Consider the following 22,948-nt stretch of genomic DNA (forward strand, 5'->3'; position numbering starts at 1 on the left):
GGGAGATAACGCTACTTTACCCAAAAGGTATTCTTTAGATCCCCACATTCCTCAGGCAGCTGTGACTTATCAAACCCTTGACAAGGAGAAGGGAAGGGAGAGTGGTGGCCCTAAATCTATCAAGCACAGAAAGATGCCTGCATTTCATCTATCAAGCGCAGAAGCGGTGCTTGCCCGTGCCTTTACTCCTTAATACCATTTCTGTTCACCAGCAGTTTCCTAGTTTTCTGCTTAACCCTTACATATCCCAACAGGACATAGTCCCATGCCAACCGTATTTTTCATCGAATCAGAGACGTCAACCATGGCAACAGCCGGCAGCCTTCCAGAGTCAGCCTAGAAAGAGGCCTTTCAAATCAAGGTCTAGCTCTAACCAACCTGCTTCCTCATCCATGTCTTCAGCTCAGAACAAGTCTGGGTTTTGACGAGATGATTGAGAGTTAAGAACCAATCTACCTCCTTTTTTGGAGACAGGCTACACTACTTTCTCAATGCATGGAGGCAAATTACATCAGACCCCAATGGGTGCTAGAGAAAACAGAAAGGGGCTATGCCATATAATTCAAAAAATTGCCTCCCCCCACCCCTTTCCCCTACATTTCCCTCTTAAGGGTCCCCTCTCATGAGACTATTCTTCTTGCAGAAGTAGAAAAGTTGCATCTGATAGGAGCAGTCAAGGAGATCCCTGTATGTGTGAGGGGTCAGGGCGCTTATTCCTGTTACTTTCTGGTACAAAAAAGGATTGGAGGTGGGAGGGTCATCCAGTACCCCCCTGAAGGGATCTGAACAAGTACATTTTTGGAAGCTTCAGTTCTATATATTGACTTCAGCCTCCATAATCCCTTCTCTGTAGGTCATGGATTGGTTCACAGCTCTTGACTTAAAGGATGCATGTTTTCATATATTAATTCATAATAGTCATCACAAATACTTTTGTTTTGTGGTAGCCAGACACCACTTCCAGTATGGGGCGATAGAATTATAGAACATCAGGGTTGGAAAGGACCTCAGGAGGTCATCTACTCCAACCCCCTGCTCAAAGAAGGACCAATCCCCAACTAAATCATCCCAGCCAGGGCTTTGACAAGCCTGACCTTAAAAAGCTCTAAGGAAGGAGATTCCATCACCTCCCTAGGTAACCCATTCCAGTGCTTCACCACCCGCCTAGTGAAAAAGTTTTTCCTAATATCCAACCTAAACCTCCCCCACTGCAACTTGAGACCATTACTCCTTGTTCTGTCATCTGGTACCACTGAGAACAATCTAGATCCATCCTCTTTGGAACCCCCTTTCAGGTAATTGAAAGCAGCTATCAAATCTGCCCTCATTCTTCTCTTCTGCAGACTAAGTAATGCCAGTTCCCTCAGCCTCTCCTCGTAAATCATGTGCTCCAGCCCCCTAATCATTTTTGTTGCCCTCTGCTGGACTCTTTCCAATTTTTCCACATCCTTCTTGTAGTGTGGGGCCCAAAACTGGACACAGTACTCCAGATGAGGCCTCACCAATGTCGAATAGAGGGGAATGATCACGTCCCTCAATCTGCTAGCAATGCTCCTACTTATACAGCCCAAAATGCCGTTAGCCTTCTTGGCAACAAGGGCACACTGTTGACTCTCATCCAGCTTCTCGTCCACTGTAACCTCTAGGTCCTTTTCTGCAGAACTGCTGCCTAGCCACTCGGTCCCTAGTCTGTAGCAGTGCATGGGATTTTTCCGTCCTAAGTGCAGGACTCTGCACTTGACCTTGTTGAACCTCATCAGATTTCTTTTGGCCCAATCCTCTAATTTGTCTAGGTCCCTCTGTATCCTATCCCTACCCTCTAGCGTATCTACCACTCCTCCCAGTTTACTGTCATCTGCATACTTGCTGAGGGTGCAGTCCACGCCATCCTCCAGATCACTAATTAAGATATTGAACAAAACCAGCCCCAGGACCGACCCTTGGGGCACTCCGCTTGATATGGGCTGCCAACTAGACATGGAGCCATTGATCACTAGCCGTTGAGCCTGATGATATAGCCAGCTTTCTATCCACCTTATAGTCCATTCATCCAGCCCATACTTCTTTAACTTGCTGGCATTGGGTGCTTCCATTTGGCCTCTCCATAGTGTCCAGAGATTTTACAAAGAGCCTCTCTGTGGTAGCAGTTCACCTGGGAATCAAAGTATTTTTGTTTACCCCTTCTTGGACAATTAGCTACTGAAGATTATTGTGTATGTGAGGACCTGTTACGCCATATTGCTCTGACAACCAGTCCCCTTTCAGACCTTGGGCTTCTTCTCAACCACCCAAAGTCAATTCTATGCTCTGTAGAAGCTCCATACCAGACTCTGTGGAAGAGCCTTGCTACTGGAGGACAGATGTCTTCAGATGAGCCAGTATCTATTAAAAATTCAACAGGATCCTACTCAGAGTAAAATTATTTTGGGGTCTCATTGGTCTTGTGGCAGCCACTACTTATGTGACTCCGTTTGTGTATCTGAGAATGAGACCTGTGCAGTACTGAATGTCTACAGACCAACTTGGGACAGACTTCATATGTGAATCTCCATGCCTCAGAACATTGTAGTCGCTCTAGAATGGTGGTCAGTCAGAATGTGTGTGCTCAGTGGTAGACTGGATCCATCTTTGATGGGAACTTCAGATGCATCAAACATGGTTTGAGGGGGCACATCTGAATCATTTGACAGTTAGAGGGTGTAGTAGAGAGAGTCTGGAGCACTGAGCTTGGTGCAAGATCTGAGGCCTGAACCACAGGCTGTGAACCAAAGTCAGGCCATGTATTAAAGCAGATGGTTACAAGTTTGCTGTCCAGTATGTGAACGTGGCGAAGCTTTTGCTAGTGTACTAGGCACTAGATATTTACATAAATATATTCTAGCTAGTACAGATACATCCCAATCTAGTGTAAGATAAAATGGTTTGACAAATTAATGATTAGGGATGTTCTGTCCAAAATATCAGGAACCAGGGGAGGTAACAAAAGGATGTCATGAAACTTGTAAGGTGGTACATAAATTGTGTATCCCAGTTGTTAATCTATAAATGTCGGGCTGAGACAATCTTACCGTAACCCTTTGTCCGGCATCAGGGATAGCAGAAAGTCACATTGCTGACTGAGCTGGTCCCTTGTAATGGGCATATGTGCGTTAGTGTGTACCTGTAGTATCTATGGGGAACTTGTACCATGCTTCATTGATAATAAACCTGGCCAAGTGCCTTTGCCGCCGGACTGAGTCTGTGATATTTCTGGATAGTTCTATCAAGGTCTGCTGGATCACCTACCTGCACAGAGCTGGGACAGTGAATGGAGAGAAAACACACACGGAAACGAGCTGACAACAGAGGGCACTGGTCTTATCGGGAAAGAAGTCTGCAAATCAACATGTTGGAATTGAGAGATTTGGTCCTCGCATCATTCCTCCCTTGCCTACAGGGCAGGGTTGTACACATGGTGATGGACCATACAGCAATATCAACAAGTAGGGGGATGCTCACTCCGCTCTCTTGTGTGTAGAGGCTATAAGTGTATGGGATTGGCGTGTCCTTCACGATGTCTATTCTGTGGCCCTGCATCTGGCAGAGGAAAGCAATGTAGTCCCAGACTTTCTCAACAGAGGCAGCTCTCAGATGCATGAACAGTCCCTAAGGACCAGGTGGTTTGGACCATATTCTTCTTCAAGTGATTGCTCGTGTATTCCACAATAGGTGTACGTGCTCGCCACGTGCATCGGTGCTGGAAGTTTTTCCCCTAGCAGTACCCATAGGGGAGCGCCCCTAGCGACCCCTGGAGTGGCACCTCTATGGCGTGGTATAAGGGGCTCTGCGCGCTCCCCTCGCCCTCAGTTCCTTCTTGCCGCCAGTGAGGGTGCATCAGAACTGCTCTGCTCCAGCTTGTCTGCAGCTTTCCTCTTGAACTCTTGTTCGTTCATAGTAGTAGTACCTGTAGGTGAAGTAGTTTAGATTAGTGTTAGTTTAGTTTAGTGCGCCCATGTCAGGGAATGCCCCAGGCTTTAAGTCGTCCAACACTTGCAGGCGGCCGATGCCAGTGAGTGACCCGCACGCGGACTGTTTACGCTGTCTGGGGGAAACCCATCTCAGCGATCGCTGCAAGATTTCCAGATCTTTCAAGCCTTGGACCAAGAAAGAAAGGAACATTCGGGTCCGAGCCATTCTGATGGAGTGGGCGTTGACCCCAACTCCGGTGCACCGCTCCGAGTCTACACCGGGCACCACAGTGCATGGCAACCCTTTGGTGCCTTCCACCGGTTGGCACCACTCCCCGTCCATGGGGCACGCCAAGAAGGCTAAAAAGAGGTCGTCTCCACCAAGACACTGGAGCAAGACGGGAGGAGAGACTAGACCCACATTGAGCAGTTCTCAGTCCCTGTCAGCCTCCAGGCCTCCGACTCAGGTTGAGCTGAGTAGCCCAGCCCATTTGGCACAGGCTTCCCCAGATGTCCGGGTGCCTTCCATGCCAGGGGCCCGGGACGTTATGTCTCTGCTGGTACCAGGGGTACAGTCACCATTGGCTCCCCGGTCCAGAGGCAAGCCACCGCTTGGATCTCTGCAGTCGCCTCCTGGTCGGTACCATTCGCGGTCGAGGGAACGTTCCCAACGCCGTTCACAACCCAGCAACCGTCCCGTGTGTAGTCCATGCCGGTCACCATCGACCCCCCACCAGGTTGTCTGCCTGGGTTCCAACTGCCAGGGGTTCCAGGCACCGCTCCGCTTTGAGGGACCGCAGACCATGCGAAGGGAGCGGGCCCCGTCGAGACCAAGACAAACAGCACCAGAAATCCTCATCTCCGAGAGGCTACCGTAGCCCGTTGCGATACGGGCGTCGACGCCGTTCCTGTTCTTCGTCTCGCTCCGGGACCGTGCCGTGGCATCGCTCCCGCAGTCCCGGGTGTTGATCGCCAGCACCTCGCCGTCACGGATCTGCCCACCTGAGCTGATCGCGGAGCAGCTGCTACCGGTGGTACTGTTCCTCCATGTCGGGATCACAGTCTCATGGTCAGCACCATTCCCAATGCCACTACTCCTCCCGGTCCAGGGACAGCGGCAGGTCGTACACCAGCCTGGCCTCCTTTCATAGTCGTCAGTCGATGGGACAAGCTAGTCAGGTTGAACAGCCTGCTCCGTCAGTGCCACAGCAAGTGCAGTGACACCGGGCTCCTTGGCCGCCACCGTGGTACCAATGGGCCCCATGGCCCCCCCGGTGAGGGCTCGCTCGGTGGCCGGAACCTTGGAATGATCATTGGCCTCCCTTTCCCAGCCTCCCAGAAAGGAGTCAGTGGGGCATGCATCTTTGGTTCCATGCCCGGAGGGCGACCAAATGGTGGGACCTCCGGTACCGGTGGGTACGCAGAGTACCACGCCTGCATCCTCACCCTCCCTTGATGAGGCGACTTACAGCCCCTCCTCCCTCTCTTCTGCAGGAGGACTCTAAAGCCCACCAGGAACTGTTGAAAAGGGTGGCATCAAGTCTCAACCTTCAGGCCGAGGAGGTGGAGGAACCCTCGGACTCCCTCTTCAATGTCCTATCCGCCTCGGTACTGGGCAGGGTGGCCCTCCCATTCCACGAAGGGGTAGCAAAAATTTCAAATGCCTTGTGGCAAGCCCCAGCTTTCTTGCCCCCCCATCTCTAAGAGGGCAGAATGGAAGTACTTTATGCCCGCCAAGGGGCATGAATATCTGTACCTCCTCCAACTCCCTGGTGGTCGAGTCGGTCAACCACAGGGAGAGGCAGGGCCAACTAGCCCCTACTCCAAAAAATAAAGACTCAAGGAGGCTGGATTTATTTGGGAGAAAGGTTTATTCATCCTCAAGTTTCCAGTAAGGGTGGCGAACCATCAGGCTCTTCTGGGTCTGTATGAGTTCAATTTGTGGGGCGCTCTACCCAAATTTGAGGACTCCCTCCAGGAGCATGACAAGGAGGAGTTCAAAGCTCTGATGGAGGAGGGTACAGCAGCTGCCAGGGGAACCCTGCAGGCAGCGTCAGATGCTGTGGATACAGCTGCAAGGTCCATGGCCTCTGCAGTGTCCATGAGAAGGGCATTGTGGCTCCTGCTGCCTGGGCTGTCCAGTGAGGTGCAGAACTCCTTGCAGGACCTCCCGTTCGATGGCAAGGCCCTCTTTGCGGAACAGATGGATGTGAAGTTTCGCGGCGCGGAAGACTCCCGCACTATGCTTAAGACACTTAGCCTCTATGTCCCGGCTCCGGCTAGGTCCAAATTTAAGCCTCAGCAGGCTCCCACCCAGGCCACCCACTCTAAATATGAGCCCCCTTATAAAAAGTCTTGGAACTATAAGAAATGTTGGCAGAGGCAGTCCCAGTCTGTCCCCCAGCTTGGGTCCTCCAAGGGTAAACAGGCGGGGAAACGTCAGTTTTGATGGGACGCCTGGGGGTGACCTACCAGTTCACACTAGGGATCCACCCACAATAAAGCTTCCCTTCTCCAACCGGTTGTGTGCTTTTCTCTCGGAGTGGTCGTGGCTGACTTCGGGCTGTTGGGTCACCAACACCGTCTCCTTGGGCTACACCCTTCAGTTTACCTCCATCCCACCCAACCACCCTCCTCCCCCGTCCCTCCTGGGGGGACCCTTCTCATGAGGCCCTGCTAGAGCAAGAGGTGGGGCAGTTCCTTGGCTTAGAGGCCGTGGATGTGGTGCCAGTGGAGTTCAAATGCAAGCAGTACTATTCCCTTATCCCGAAAGCCAAAGGGGGACTCAGGCCCATCCTGGACCTCTGAGGCCTGAACCAGTACATGGTAAAGCTCAAGTTTCACATGGTCTCTCTGGCCTCCATCATCCCCTCCCTGGATCCCAGGGACTGGTATGCCGCCCTCGATCTGCAGGACGCATACTTCCACATTCATATATTTGAGGGGCATAGGCGCTTCCTCTGTTTCACGGTTGGGCAAGAGCACTACCAATTTACGGTCCTCCCATTTGGACTGTCTACTGCTTCCATGGTATTCACAAAGTGCATGTCGGTGGTGGCGGCCTACCTTAGACATCATGGGGTCCAGATCTTCCCCTATCTAGACCACTGGCTGGTGCAGGATCACGTGGCACTCCTCCGATCCACATGCGCCACTCTGGGCCTGTTGGTGAATGACACCCATGTCCACGTTAATCCCGGTACAGTGCATAGAGTTTATCGGGGCAGTCCTGGACGTGACATCGGCCAGCGCCTCCCTCCCACCGGACAGATTGAAGACCCTGAACGGGCTCGTTGATAGTCACAAGGTTCCCCGTGACCTCAGCCAGAGCGTGTCTCCAGCTCCTGGGTCACATGTCGGCATGCACATGTGGTTCGCCACCCCAGACTCAGGATGCGGCCCCTCCAGCTCTTGTTGGCCTCAATGTTCTCCCAGGCCAGAGACAGGATGGACAAGGTCCTCACTGTGCCCAAGCCCATGATTGCCTCCCTATAATGGTAGTCCTCCTTGGGTAATATGCTTCCCGGGGTCTTGTCCAGGGGCAGGCCCCTGTCAGTAGATCTGATGTCCGACGCATCAGACCTGGGGTGGGGAGCCTATGTGGGGGACGTTCAGATCCTGTGGTCCGCGCAGGACCTTGCCCTGCATATAAACATTAAGGAGCTCAGGGCGGTCCGGCTGAGGTGCGTGGCCTTCCGTTTGCACCTGGAGGTCAGGGTTCTCACGGACAACACGGCCTCGATGTTTTACATCAACAGGCAAGGCGGGGCCCGCTCCTCTGCCAGGAAGCCCTCAGGTTGTGGGGTTTCTGTATAGCCCATGACATTTGCCTACAGGCCTACCACGTACTGGGCACCCAGAACTCGCGGGCGGATCGCCTGAGCCAAGACTTCTCCTATCAGCATAAGTGGTCTCTACACCCAGAGGTGATGCTCAGACTTTTCCAAAAGTGGGGAACTCCCCAGGTGGACCTGTTCGCGACCCGGCAGAACTACCGGTGTCCCCAGTTCTGCTCCATGGGGGGAGGGGTATGGGCACTATCTCCGATGCCTTCCTCCTATCCTGGTGAGGCCAGCTTCTCTGTGCCTTCCCCCCCAACCCCACTGATCGGCAAAGTCCTGGAAAAGATAAAGACGGACAGGGCCCGGATCCTTCTGATTGCCCTGGCATGGCCCATGCAACATTGGTACGGGACCCTCATGAGCCTGCTGGTCACCCCACCGTGGCCATTGCCATCCCGCCTGGACCTGCTGGACCAGGGCCATCTCCTCCACCCCAATCTAGTGGCACTTCACCTCACGGCGTGGCTACTCAATGATTAGGCCAGGAGGAAAGGACATGCTCGGAAGGCGTTCAGTGCGTCCTCTTGGAAAGCAAGCAACCCTCCATGCGTCGAGCCTACTTGGCAAAGTGGTCTCGGTTTTCCTGGTGGGTGGCTGAGCAGGGCATCTCCCCCGTGGCTGCCCCAATCCAGCTCATTTTAGACTACCTCCTTCACCTTAGAGCCCAGGGCCTGGTGCCCTCATCCGTCAAGGTGCACTTGGCGGCCATATCGGCTTTTCACCCGCCGGGGCAGGGGCACACAGTATTCTCCCATGCTATGACTGGCCAATTCCTTAAGGGGTTGGATCGTCTCTTCCCGTAGGTTAGGCCTCCAGTCCCGCAGTGGGACCTGAACTTGGTGCTGGCCCAGTTGACGGGTTCCCCCCATTGAGCCACTAGCTACATGCTCCTGGTCGCACCTCTCATGGAAGGTAGCCTTCCTGGTGGTGATCACATCTACTAGACGGGTCTCGGAACTCAGGGCCCTGACCTCTGAGCCCTCCGCCCCCGCTGTCAATTGTGAGGGCACACTCTACTACAGTGCAAGACTCGTCGGCTGCCTTTTTAGCCCATGTCCCCATTCAGGACATTTGCAGGGCTGCCACATGGTTTTCAGTTCACATGTTCACCTCGCATTATGCGATCGTCTACCAAACTGGGGAAGATGCCGGGTTCAGCAGGGCTGTGCTCAGTCCCGAGAGTTTGTGAACTCCTACCCACCTCCAGCAGATATAGCTTGGAATCACCTATTGTGGAATACACTTGAGCAATCACTTGAGGAAGCAAAGACAGTTACCTTTTCTGTAACTGGTGTTCTTCGAGATGTTACTCATTTCTATTCCACATCCCACCCTCCTTCCCCTCTGTCAGAGTTGTCTGGCAAGAAGGAACTGAGGGTGGGGGGAGTGCTCAGCGCCCCTTATACCGTACCATAGAGGAGCCACGCTAGGGGCGCTCCCCTACGGGTACTGCTAGGGGGAAAACTTCCAGCACCAGGGCACATGGTGAGCACGCACACCCATTGTGGAATAGACATAAGCAACTCATCTCAAAGAACACCAGTTACGGAAAAGGTAACTGTCTTTTCTCCAGTGGGGTTGACTGGAGGTAGACCTGTTCATAATTAGTTCCAACAAAGAGAGTCACCTCTTCCACTGCAGAGTGAGCAGGGACAGTCTATCCTTGTCATATGCTTTCCTTTTGCACAGGGAAAGGGTTTGATGTGTGCCTTGCCATTGATCCAGAAAGTTAGTGAAAAAGATGGTAGGGCAGGGCAAGGATAATTCTCATTGCCCCAGCCTGACACCATCAACAGTGGTTTACTTATCTTCTGCAACTTGTCTGGCCAAGTCTTTCTGTGTCTTCCTCTGCCTCCAGACCTACTATCTCAGCAGGAGGACAAGATCTTTCACCCAGACCCGCTGTCTCTTCACTTGACAGCATGGGTGCTCGAACTTTGCTCTTGAGCAGTCATGTTCTTCATCTGTTCAGGGCAGGCTAATTAACTGTAGAAAACAGCCCACTAGAGCGATTAGCGTTTAAAGAGGACCAGATTTTAAGCATAGAAAACAAGAAAACTTGATCTGTATCTGCTTTCATTCCTTGTGTTCTGGAATATTTAATGTACTTAAAGTCTGGGGCTTATCTAACTCATTGTTAAAAGTCCCTTTGGTAGCCAATTCTGTGTATCATACTTTATTTAGTAGTGGATTGCTGTTTCTTCATTCGGTCAAAAGGTTTATGAAAAGTTTATTAAATTTATGCTGTCTGTTCTTGGAATCTCAATTTGGTGTTGGCCATGCCCCTTGAACCCTGGGCGGAGTGTTCTTTCTAGCATTTATCTATCAGAACAGCTTTTGCTATTGCCATCATGTCAGCTAGGAAAGTGAGTGAATTGAATGGCCTTGTGGCTGATCCACCTTTCACTCCTTTTCATAAGGACAAGGTAGATCTCAGACCTGATCCCAGGTTCTTACCTAAGGTGGTGTCTGATTTTCATAGGCAGTGTTATTGTAGCAGTGTTGGTGCTAGAATATTAGAGAGACAAATTGGGTGAGGTAATATGTTTTGTAGACTTACTTTGCTGATGAGAGAGACAAGCTTTCAAGCTTACAGAGAACTCTTCTTCAGGTCAAAAGAGCTCTGCATGAACTTCTCTCTCACCAACAGAAGGTATTATCTCACCGACATTGTCTCTCTGATTTTCATGTCAGTCAGACAAGTAATTTGCCCTCCCCCCACCCACCCAAACTGCACTCTAATAAGGGGGAATCATCCTACACACTGTATGCGCCAGACGGGCTCTCGCCTACTACTTAGAACGAAAAATTGTCATAAATTGTCTAGATTGTTTGTGCCGTATGCTAAACACCACATGGGTTATATGGTTTCTTCTTTGAGTGATTGCTCATGGGTATTCCACAATAGGTGTGCGTGCTCGCCACATGCACCAGTGCTGGAAGTTTTTCCCCTAGCAGTGCTCCCCCCACCCTCAGTTCCTTCTTGCCGCCAGTAAAGGTGCGTCGGAGCTTCGCTGTAGCTTGTCCCCAGAACTGTTCGTTGGTTTAGTATATGTAGTTAGTTTAGTTTGGTTAGTCAGTGAGCCCGGGCCGGGGCATGCCCTGAGCCCTGGGATTTAAGTCGTGCGATTCTTGTCGGCGTTCTATGCCAAAGAGCGACCTGCACACAGACTGTTTGCACTGTCTGGGAGAGAACCACACCAGCGAAAGGTGCAAAATTTACAAATCGTTTAAGCCCTGGACCAAAAGGGAAAGAGACATTAGGCTCCGGGCCATTCTGATGGAGTCGGCACTGACCCTGTCCCCGGCACACAACAACGAGCCGGTACCGGGCACCACAGTTTCAGTACGCGGCGATCAGCCGGTGCCTTCGATCAGTCAGCACTGCTCCCCATCCACGGGACATGCCAAGAGGACCAAGACTCCCTCCTCGCAACGGCACCGAAGGAAGTCTCAGAAAGAGGCTAGGCCCATGTCGGGAAGTCCTCGATCCCCATCGGGCCCCAGGCCTCCAACTCGCGTAGAGCGGAGTAGCCCGGCCTCTTTGGAACAGGCCTCTCCAGATGTCTGGATGCCTTCCACACCCAAAACCCTCCAGCCGGCCCAGGAGGTCATGTCCATGCCTGTGCTCGGAGCCCCGCCCATGTCGGCCCCGCACTCCAGAGGCAAGCCGCCGCTGGTATCTCTGCAGTCACCTCTTCCCATACTCTAGACCCCCGGTTCCAGAGTGGGACTTAAACCTGGTCTTAGCTCGTCTTACGGGGGCCCCCATTTGAGCCATTGGCCACGTGCTCCTGGTCTCACCTTTCATGGAAGGTGGCATTTCTGGTTGCTATTACGTCAGCTAGACGAGTCTTGGAGCTCAGGGCCCTGACCTCTGAACCCCCGTACACGGTTTTTCACAAGGACAAGGTCCAGCTCCGCCCACACCCCGTGTTCCTCCCTAAGGTGGTCTCCGCATACCATATGAGTCAGGAAATTTGCAGAGCTTCAACCCGCGCTTCGGTACACACTGTAACCAGGCACTATGGTTTGGACTTGATCTCTAGGGCAGATGCTGGATTTGATAAAGCGGTGCTTCAGTCTCTGTTCGGTTAGGACTCTGCTCCCATCTCCAGGTGAGTTTGAGCACTGCTCCTCAGTCTGTCCCATAGGTGGCAATATGCAGAGCCACTCGAAAAAATGAACTTAACTTACTTGTAACCGGCATCCCTCGAGATGGCTCTGCATGCTTACTCTTCCCACCTGCCTCCCCCTCTCTGTCAGAGTCCTTGTTTGTTCTGTCTCTGGCTTTGCAGTGGAAGGAACACAGGTGATGAGGACTCTCCACCCCCTTTACTGCCTTGTCCTCAGTGTGTCGGGATGGTGTGGGAGAGCCCTGCTAGAAGGAGGCAGTGCAGTCCCCATAAGTGTGAATGTGCAGAACCATCTAAAAAAACTCTGGTTTTGTTGTTTTTGTTTTTGTATCTTTCTCATCCCCTCTCACTTATACTAGGTTGATGGGAGGACATGGTTTGTAGGTATCTGGAAGCATGTGTTCGGAGAGGGACTCAGGTGTGATTTGGAAAGCTCTGAGGGAACAAAATGAAGGGGTAGGTTATAAGTGAAACTCCAGTTTTGTTCCTAGTGGCTGCTGTTATAACCCAACATTAGAGAAGTGTCATTGTAACTACTCTGGATTTGTTAGATCTATCAACTTTGGGATCTTAGTTAAGAACATTGGGGTGAAAGGCTGTGCTGAAAAGGAGTTCCCAGCAGGCTAGCTTGTATATTAGGCTTGAACGTGATGTGGTGATGCTGGAATGCCTTTGAGCTTACATTGTTTGGAAGGTACTGTAACTTCCCCACCTCTGGATGGCAGGTGGGGTGAACTAGATTGAGCAGCAGCATTCGAGGTGCACTCCTATAAGGAGTATGTGGTACAGTTTCCTCAAACAGGGCTCAGACCCTTTGGATGGAAAGGGCTTTGGGTGAAATAATCTTGACCCAAGTGCCTTCAATTTAGGCTTGGAAAGATTTGATTTTTATCAGTAAATGTCGACGAACATCCATTTCACTGTACATACACAAACTGATGCCAACATATTTCCATCAATGGTAATGGTAATTTACAGCTAGGCAAAGAAAAATGCTGCTTGAGAACTAATGATTGATGTAAGGCTGTTTACTTCGTAGATTTTGATGTGATGTTGGCCGTTTTGTGTTTTAACCGTTACAAATCTTTAACTTTTTGAATCTCTGCATCTGTTGTCATTAAATTGTCTAACACACACACACCCAATAATTTCCTGAAACTGAACATTTAAATTGAGAATTTTAAAAAGCATAAAAATAAACATTATCTATTGAAATTATAACAAAAAATAGAATTCTGCCAAGCCTGCTGAAATTGAAGGGAAGAAGCTTACATGAATGTGTGCAGTTCTGTGATGCAACGAATGCTAGCTCTGGGCTGTGTCATCTGAGACCGCAGTTTCTGTGTTTGTTCAATGGGGTACCCATCCTGAGCAGGGGTTCTGGCACCATGACAAGATATAAATATTTACAACCGCTGCTCCTGAGAGACAGTGTAGCTTGGAGCATTAAGGTCTCTCTCTTGTCTGTCTGGTGGACGGTATGTAACTTGATGGTGATGGCTGACATGTCTGAAATGGCCTTGCAGCCCTGCTCCTGTGGAACTGCTGAGCCCAAAGCTCCACCGCCTGGCCCATAGCCACAAGATCGACCTGGACGCCACCTTTGATGTCGAGACGCCTGAGCATCAGCCTCAGAAATCAATCACAGCCCCTGCAAAAAAACCCAAGCTGGATAAAAAGCCGTGAGTTCTCCCCTTTCTCCAGTCCTAGGTGGGACCAAGAGGACCAAGCTTCAGTCCCTCTAATGCTCACGTTTTTGCTGAGCTTCAGGATCTCTACCCATTTGATTAATTGCAGCAGGAGACATTAATCTTTGTTTGGCCTTCCATCCAGCAGCTCCTCTCCCCTGCAAACTCTCTGCTAATGGCTGCAATCCTCTGAAGCAGTGAACCTACAGCAGATAGATGTCTGACTCACTGATCTGATTTCTTACAGGCCTCCTGTGACAAACTTAGCAAAAAAAGTTTTGAAGGAAACAGTGGAGGTAAAGTAACCAATTGCTGGCCTCTTAGATCCCCCTGCTATTCTCAATCTGGTAATAGACTTAAGAAATTGACCAGAATATCCCTCCGCTTGGGCTGTACAACCATCATGCTCTGATCTTAGTACTGCAATACATGCTCCAAGGTGCATCGCCTAGACCAGTGTTTTTCAAAATATGGGTCCCGACCTAGTATTGGGTCGCAGAATGTCAGGCACTGCTGATTCAAATTATAATGATTGTTGCCGTGCAGCAGCTCTAAAGGGCCATACAGCAGGGACCTGGAGAGGAAAGAGGTAGGTGGTGGGTGGGAACTGGGGAGAGGAGCAAGTTGGGTCTTGCAGGGCTGCTGCAGGCCTCTCCCCCAGCCCTGGAGCTCGCTGCTGTCAGCCAGGAGAGAGGGACCCTTCCCATGGAGCTCCATGCAGAGGAAGAGAGAGGCCCTTCCCCTGGTGCTCTGTGCTCCGTGCTGCCTGCTGGCAGGGGGAGAGAGAGGCCCTTCCCCCGGAGCTAGCTGCTGCCTGCCAGCAGGAAGAGAGGCCCTTCCCCTGGAGCTAGCTGCTGCCAATGGGCAGAGGGCTGTGAGGAGTCCTCCAGCCCCAGCCCTGGGGCAGCCTGCCTGCACCCCAAACTCCTCATCCCTGGCCCCACCTTAGAGCCCTCACCCCCAAACCCCACCCTCTCCCCTACCCAGGGCCACTTCCCACACTCCTTGCCATAGGCTTACTAAGGCTAGTGTCTAGTGTTAGTTATGTAAAGTGGGTTAAGCTGGAATGTATTGCAATATTATGATTTTATGAAAACTCTAGTTAAAAGATATAATTATGTTGGGTCACGGGCATCAACAATGTTCTTCAACTGGGTCACGAGGGAAAAAGTCTGAAAACCACTGGCGTAGACGGTGTTCATACAAATGCTCTAACACAGCTGCCTAAGTCCAAGGGCTATTCTAGGTTTGCCGGCCATCCGTTCTTAATAGTTTCTGGGCATTTCTACAGTGCACTCAGTTGGCACACACACTATTGCTATTGCCAATGACACCAGTGGTGTTAAACTCTAAGGATCATGGCGGCAAACACTTTGAAGAGAGCTGGTCTTACTAGCCACATGAAACACAAACACTTGCTCCCAAGCTTTGTTCTTAATAGCAAGAAACCATAGACATTGATACTGACTAGCTGAGAAGCTGCAGTTCCATGGTCCACATTAAAAGGGTAAACCATGGGGTACATGAGCAATAATTCCTAAGCTGCTTGGTAAGGTTTTCAGTGATATCTGTTTCTGTAAATGAAATTCAGGGAGTAAAGCTGCTCATGCTCTCTTTCCTGGGACAGAGCTGGGCAGGTGAGCAAGAGGATGACCCTCTAGAAGAATTCTTTCCTGCATTCATCAGGAACTCGGTTCTTTCCAGGAAGCCACCTGTGAGCAGCCTGCTGGGGCCACACAAGAACACAGGAGCTGTGAGTATGTGCCCTGGCCAATCAGAGCAAGGATGCTGCTCCCTGCCCTCCAGTGGTGGAGGCTTGTCAAGGGTCAGTCATAGGCATCCTAGCCCCCTGAGTGATCTAAGAGGGAGTGAATGAAAACGAGACTCTTGCTTTCCCTATGTGTTTGTGGATGTGAGAAATGTGGCTAGAGACTTCCCTTTAGAGCCCCCTGTCTTCCCTCATGCACTGTGAAGCTAGTCAAATGGCCATCGCCCTTCACTGAGATCCTGTCCACCATCATTCCTCTAGCTCTCGGCAGCTTGTGTGTCTCCCCCACGTTTCCCACTAAAGGTCCTATTTCTTTAAGGGAGGTTCTGTCTGTTGTGTAAGCTTCCATCAGAATATGGCCAAGTTCTTCAAAAGTGACTTTGGGCACCCAACTTGGAGACCCTCAAAGGGTCCTGATCGTGAGAGGGCAGTTGCTCAGCATTTCCTGAAACTCTGGCTTCTTTATTGTCTCAGGTCAGGCACCTTAGTTGCTAGTCTGCTTTGACCAAAGCATTCTGTACATAAGGTGCCTGGAACTGTCCCTCCCTTCCAGTACACTGCAAACTTCCAGATTGGGTGAAGTACCTAGCATCACCCAAGAGGCAGACCTTGCGTGGTGTTATATCTTTTCTCTCTTCTCTTCTAGGTGAGAATGGGGTATGATGGCTTAGGAGGTAGAACTAAGTTCATACAGCCCGTATCCTTCCCCACCATCTGCGCTGTGGAAATAAGCGGGCAGGACGTTCTGCTTTGCTTCTCTCTCATTTGGGGCGAGTATGTGGGGTGATTAATGCATGGGCTTCACTTGGGAATGGGCTGGGGACTCTTTAAGGGAGAACGTGGTGGAACTTGTTTAAGTGAGCACTTTGCCCACAGAAAAGACTTATTTTAATTAGTCTGTTTTCTATGCACCAAGTTAAACTGCACACCAAACATGGCCCAGGTGGGAGAGCAAAATATCTAACTACATGTCTGATTAAAGACACTGTTCTGGTGTGTAGTCCCACTACACAGCTCTGTCCTCCAGGCACTGGGGGAGGAGGAAGGGAGACAAATCGGTTGATGGGAATTCTTGAGGGAAACTTACAAGATTCTGATCAATCTGGGAACTTGTGGCTCAGATACTGTGCTGCTGTGGGTCTTGTATGTACGTGGGCACAGGTCCTGGGGCTGTATTTGACCTGTATGTGAATCATGTCATTCACAAGGAATGGGGGATCTGAGTCATCTGATCACTATGTAATAATTGGCAGCTCTTGGACTGTCACTTGTGTGGCCATGTTCTCTGGGCAGGTCTGAGACCCTTCCACATGGTCCTGATTTAAAAGTTAACCTATCCTATCCTGGAGCTGGTAATAAATCACCCTACTCCCCATTTTCAGACTTGTTTTCCCTGACAGTTTTCCCTTCAGACAAACCCAATGGAGATCCGTCCCTTAGCTGTAAAGAGCAGGAAGAGGAACGTCTCCAGGCCAGCATCCACAACTGCAGCAGCTTCCTCCTCTGGCACCAGCCAGGCAAAACTGGACAGCTTCCTTCAGTAAATCTGAAGGCTTTCCTGATCACTTAGGCATGCGTGGGCAGAAGCCGTGGAGCTTACCTACATCTCTGCAGAACCAAGGCACTGGGACCAACACACAGTGTCAGAACTCTCCCATGGGCTGAAACTGCCCTTTCGTAGTTCGCTGTTGATCCAGTCCAGGCTGACTACACCGTGAGCATGGCGAGGCAGGATGTGCCATGTGCTGCCAGCTGTCCTGGGAGATGGGGCTCCTGGCACTGAGCAACCTGCCTGCCTTTGCCTGACGTACAAGGTCTCTGGTTTGTGCTCAAGAGCTCAGGACTCCCTGTGGGTGGGGTGTGTGGATCCCTCAACTCTGCTTGGTTTGACTCATCTCGGCCTCACTCCTAAGCAATGCAGTAAAGTGTGGGACAAATCAGACTTAGAAATCTCCTGGCTGCTGATTGGTTCGGGCCTGGCCTTACGAGGCTGCATTTCCCCCAGGAGCCTTTGTTGGCAGAGAATAAACAATGAATTTCCTCGCCCTGCTTCCCTGGTCTCTAAGGCTTTGGCACTTCTGGTGGCAACGGGCCCCTTGGGGGACACAGCACTCTAGCTTGGTTTCAGGAGTATCGTATCCCTGAAGATGAGGAAGGGGATCCAGTGTCTGTTAGCCTGTAGCATCCAGAGCTGATTTCCACGCCAGGGATGGGCAGTCTCCCCATGCTGGATGTTTCATCTCCAACTGTCCTGGCTAGTAGTGGCATGGCAATCCTCTCCCTATCCTGGAGTCTTTGGGCCAGAGCGTGCCTGGTGCAACCCCACCTGAAAGGAGGAGTCTGCCTCAGGCACGAATCTGGTTTTTAATCTGACACCTTACACCTAGTCATGGCAGCTGGGGACTTAGCCTAGCAGGAGACTGCTTTGGAAGGGACAAGGCCAGAATCCATGGCAGACAACCATTCTGTGTTGCTGTCTCTGCCATCCCAGCAGGTAGCCAGCCTGCCGATTGTCCATAGAGCAAAACTGTGTGTGATTTGTTGCTGTACAGTGGGCATGCGATAGGCACTGTACTGTTTTATCTGACCTCCAAGCAGCTGCTTGGCATGCACAGGTTTGATGAGGAGGCGGGTCTGTAATGAGGCAGTGGGGAATGGGGTGATCTTAGCGTTTCTAGCTCAGCAGCACCAGGAGCAGGTGGCCTTTCCCAGCTCGCCACTTCTGTAGGGCTTTATTTTCCAGAATCAAGAACTTCATGTCTCTGTACCAGGCTCTTAAAGGGGCAGGCATCTATGATTTTCTGGATGCTCTGCGAACTTTGGTTTGGAACTTATATTTTTATATATTTAATCAATTTTTTTAAATGATATGATGAGTTTAGAAATGCTCCTCTGAGACGGATCCCTCCCTACTGCTGCTTGAGTGTTAAATGCAAAATACCAGCCCAGTTACACTTACTGGGAAAGAAATATGATGGGGCTGCTGATTGCTAGAGGAGGGCTTTATTCTGCTGTCATTGGCCTTAAACTCAGTCTGACGTCTCACATTTCCCAAGTGGTTCTGTTCCAGATCTTGCCCTGATACAATGGAGCCCTCTTCAAATTGTGCTGTTTATAATGAATTGGCTAGTGAGCATGGCTTGTTAGAGAGCTGGCCGGACAGATCCAGCATTGGTACAGGCTTATCTGGAAACCAAAATGAATGGATTAAAGGCAGAGCACTAACTCCACTGATTTCAGCATCAGCAGCTGTTTGTGTCAGTGCCCAGCCCGTGCTGTGTGGGTGCCCTAATTCCTGTATGTCCCTGAGAATGTGTGCCTTTATTAAATAAATGTGGTGTACAATATGGAGCTAGCTGATTTGTAACCTGAGGTGGCCGCTGCTGTCTCTTCTCAGCGAAGGTCTCACTTCTTCCATTGCACTCAGGGAGCCAGGCTCTCACTGGGGAACAGAATTTGAAAGTAGCTGAGACACTCTTGCACATTCCTCTGAGCTAGCTGGTGCAGGCCACTGATGGAGGCAGGGACCTGGGTTATATAGGCCTCTGCTCTGAGCCAGTCTGGGTCCTGTGGGGCCTATTAAAGTATTGCAGCTGCTGTGCCCTGGTATCTTATTCCCTGGTATCTGTGGTAGAAGGGCACTGGGCAGGGCATGAAGCTGGCAGCTGAGAAGCTGCAGTGGTGGAGCCATGGTAGATACATGGCCAGAGGCCAGGCTCAGAGCTGTCGGTCGTTCCATCTCCAGAGTGTGGGCTGGCACCCTTGGGTGGAGCTGGAGCTCTGCATGGGGGCTTTCCAGCATCTATCCTTACATGTGGCGTGGAGGTGATCAGTCCCTTGGCTGTCACAGGAGCATTGGGCTGGAATCCTGGATGGCTCCCTAATTTTCCCTCCCTCCAGCAGCTCTGATCGATGGGCTGGGCCCTCAGTGAGGGGAGCACTGGGGCAGTGAGGGAGAGATGACCAGTGGGGGAGTTTGGCTGGAGGGAAGGTGGGAAAGTATTATAGAGTCATAGACTTGAGTGCAGAAGGGACCCTTATGATAGTCTAGTCTGACTTGCACAACGCAGGCCACAGAATCTCACCCACCCTCTCCCGCAATAAATCCCTAACCTATGTTTGAGCATTGAAGTCCTCAAATCATGGTTTAAAGACTTCAAGATGCAGAGAATCCTCCAGTAAGTTACCTGTGCCCCACGCTGCAGAGGAAGGCGAAAAACCCCCAGGGCCTCTGCCAACCTGTCCTGGCGATCAGCTAAACCCTGAGCATGTGGGCAAGACTCACCAGCCAGACACCCAGGAAAGGATTCTCTGTAATAACTCAGATCCCACTGCATCTACCATCCCATCACAGGCCATTGGGCATATTTACCGCTAATAGTCAAAGATCAATTAATTGCCAAAATTAGGCTATCCCATCATACCATCCCCTCCATGAACTTGCCAAGCTTAGTCTTGAAGCCAGATATGTCTTTTACCCCCACTGCTCCTCTTGGAAGGTGTGACGTTATTGACATAAATTGGGACCGTATAGATCATTGTTGCAACCAAGGTCCTGTAGTGGCACCCAAATCTGGTATAATGGGGGTCAAATGGGGTGTCTAGGACAAGGTTATGGTTTACTGGTTATGATTATGCTGTCTATATGTGTGTATCAGTTTTGTAGTTGAAGTTATGAGTATTGGCTCTATACTGTCTGTATGGCAAACTTATGCTATGCTTCTGGGTAACATCCCAGACAAGCTGAGATGAGCTCTGCCTAGCCTGCTTGATGGCCCATTAAGGACCATCAGCTATACAATGGACCCATTGAGAGAAGGCAGATACGCCTTGTAACTCAGCAAAGTATGCAGGGACTGGCCCATGTGATTCCAGACTCCATTTTGCTGTAATTTTCCACAGTAAGAACAAAGAGGTGTTCTTACACCTGGAAAAGACTATATAAGGCTGATGCCTCATCTCCATCTTGTCTTCAATCCTGCTTCTTACCTCTGGAGGAACTTTGCTACAAGCTGAAGCTCTGGAATGTATTCCAGAGACTTGATTTGAACCTGCAGTTTATTCCATCGCTGCTGCAAGCCTGAACCAAGAACTTTGCCATTACTGTATGTAATTGATTCCATTTAACCAATTCTAACTCTCATCTCTATCTTTTTCCTTTTATGAATAAACCTTTAGATTTTAGATTCTAAAGGATTGGCAGCAGCGTGATTTGTGGGTAAGATCTGACTTGTATATTGACCTGGGTCTGGGGCTTGGTCCTTTGGGATCAGGAGAACCTTTTTCTTTTACTGGGGTATTGGTTTTCATAACCATTTGTCCCCATAACGTGTGGCACTGGTGGTAATACTGGGAAACTGGAGTGTCTAAGGAGATTGCTTGTGAGACTTGCGGTTAGCCAGTGGGATGAGACCGAAGTCCTCCTAGTCTGGCTGGTTTGGTTTGCCTTAGAGGTGGAAAAACCCCAGCCTTGGGCTGTAACTGCCCTGTTTGAGCAATTTTGTCCTGAGTTGGCGCTCTCAGTTGGGTTCCGCCAGAACCGCATTGTCACAGAAGGCTGTTCCAGAACTTCACTCTGATGGTTAGAAACCTTCGTCTAATTTCAAGTCTAAACTTCCTGATGGCCAGTTTATATCAATTTGTTCTTGTGTCCACATTGGTAGTGAGCTTAAATAATTCCTCTCCCTCCTTGATATTTATCCCTCTGATATATTTATAAAGAGCAATCATATCTCCCCTCAGCCTTCTTTTGGTTAGGCTAAACAAGCCAAGCTCTTTGAGTTTCCTTTCATAAGATAGGTTTTCCATTCCTCGGCTCATCATAGTAGTCCTTCTCTGTACTTGTTCCAGTTTGAATTCATCCTTCTTAAACGTGGGAGACCAGAACTACACACAATATTCCAGATGAGGTCTCACCAGTGCCTTCTATAACGGTACTAACACCTCCTTATCTCTACTGGAAATACCTCGCCTGATGCATCCCAAGCCCGCATTAGGGGTCGCATAGAAGTGTGAGGAGGCCTGGGGGCACATGGAAGTTAAGTGCTGCAGGGTATCAAGGTGGGGAGCAAACCAGCTCTCTTTGGAGAAGGATGGTGGCTAGTCAGGTGCTGAGTAGCTGCTCTCTCGAGTCTGGCTATGGAGGAGGATGAGTAGCTACTGGGAGCACAGGGATGGAGCCAGGGAGCAGGTCTGGGACAGGAGTTTATCTACAAGGCAGGGGGATTGGGTGGCCCGACACTAAAGCTTTCTAGCGCAGTGCAGCCAGCACTGAGGCACTCACCCCACAGTAGCAGGCATCTGACAACCAGGCATTCCAGGAATTGAAACTGACTCTGCACCAGCTTGGAAACGGTCCTGAGGGGAGTCAGGATGCCTGGCTCCATCCCCTTTTCCTCAGCTTGCAGGCAGCTCCTGGTGCTGGGAAGGAGGCCCTCGGAGGCTTGATAGACCTGGCCTTTAGCTCAGCACTGAATTACAGGTAAATTAAAGCCAGGTGAGGGCAGGTTAGCTTGACCCTGTGTTGGTGCTACTGTGGGCATGTCAACACAACATTAAGTCAGGTGGGTCGACCTACTGCCACCACAGTAATGAAATCAGCTGTTCATGTCCACACTACCCTTGTTCTGTTGGTGGTAAATGTCCTCATCAGGAGCACTTGCACCAACTGAGGTGGAGCACTAACAGCAGGAGCCTCGCCACCCACGAGCTGACAGCTGGAGCCCCACCACCACCTCATAGCCCGGCGGGGCTTGTGCTGTCAGCCCTGGGCTGGCAGGGCTCGGGCTCTCAGCCGCTAGGGGCTGACAGCCAGAACGGTCAATGCAGCCTCTACACTGACACTAAGTCAACCTAACTATGCTGACCTAATCGCTATGCCTCTTACAGAAGTGGAGTTTTAGGTTTCAGGGTAGCAGCCGTGTTAGTCTGTATCCTCAAAAAGAACAGGAGTACTTGTGGCACCTTAGAGACTAACAAAATTTATTAGAGCATAAGCTTTCGTGGGCTACAACCCACTTCTTCGGATGCATATAGAGTGAAACATATATTGAGGAGATATATGTATACACACACATACAGAGAGCATGAACAGGTGGGAGTTGTCTTACCAATTCTGAGAGGCCAATTAAGTAAGAGAAAAAAAAAACTTTTGAAGTGATAATCAAGCTAGCTCAGTACAGACAGTTTGATAAGAAGCAAGTGTGAGAATACTTACAAGGGGAGATAGATTCAATGTTTGTAATGGCTCAGCCATTCCCAGTCCTTATTTAATCCTGAGTTGATTGTGTCTAGTTTGCATATCAATTCCAGCTCAGCAGTCTCTCGTTGGAGTCTGTTTTTGAAGTTTTTCTGTTTTAAGATAGCCACCCGCAGATCTGTCATAGAATGACCAGACAGGTTAAAGGAAGCGTTGTTCTAAGTCGGCGCTTCCTTAGCTCTCGTCCCCTAACGCCCCTACTCTACTTGCGCTACATTGATGACATCTTCATCATCTGGACCCATGGAAAAGAAGCCCTTGAGGAATTCCACCATGATTTCAATAATTTCCATCCCACCATCAACCTCA

General features: G+C 50.4%; 1 protein-coding gene across 7 annotated transcripts in view; it reads left to right on the forward strand.

Moving 5' to 3' along the window:
• TRAIP (TRAF interacting protein) overlaps positions 1-18,726 on the forward strand; it is a 58,427-nt gene extending 39,701 nt beyond the window's left edge. For 6 of the 7 annotated variants that reach the window (XM_054035380.1, XM_054035379.1, XM_054035382.1 and 3 more), the window contains 5 exons: positions 13,452-13,607; positions 13,861-13,909; positions 15,241-15,366; positions 16,028-16,078; positions 16,794-18,726. In XM_054035380.1, coding sequence (XP_053891355.1) covers positions 13,452-13,607; positions 13,861-13,909; positions 15,241-15,366; positions 16,028-16,078; positions 16,794-16,925 — 514 coding nt within the window. In that variant the 3' untranslated portion in view covers positions 16,926-18,726. The remainder of the gene's footprint in view (positions 1-13,451; positions 13,608-13,860; positions 13,910-15,240; positions 15,367-16,027; positions 16,079-16,793) is intronic. The other variant, XM_054035383.1, reaches the window with a different exon arrangement.
• The last annotated feature ends 4,222 nt before the right edge of the window (positions 18,727-22,948 follow it).

The sequence above is a fragment of the Malaclemys terrapin genome, chromosome 7, assembly GCF_027887155.1.
Source record: "Malaclemys terrapin pileata isolate rMalTer1 chromosome 7, rMalTer1.hap1, whole genome shotgun sequence".
In the NCBI taxonomy this organism is placed as follows: domain Eukaryota; kingdom Metazoa; phylum Chordata; order Testudines; family Emydidae; genus Malaclemys; species Malaclemys terrapin.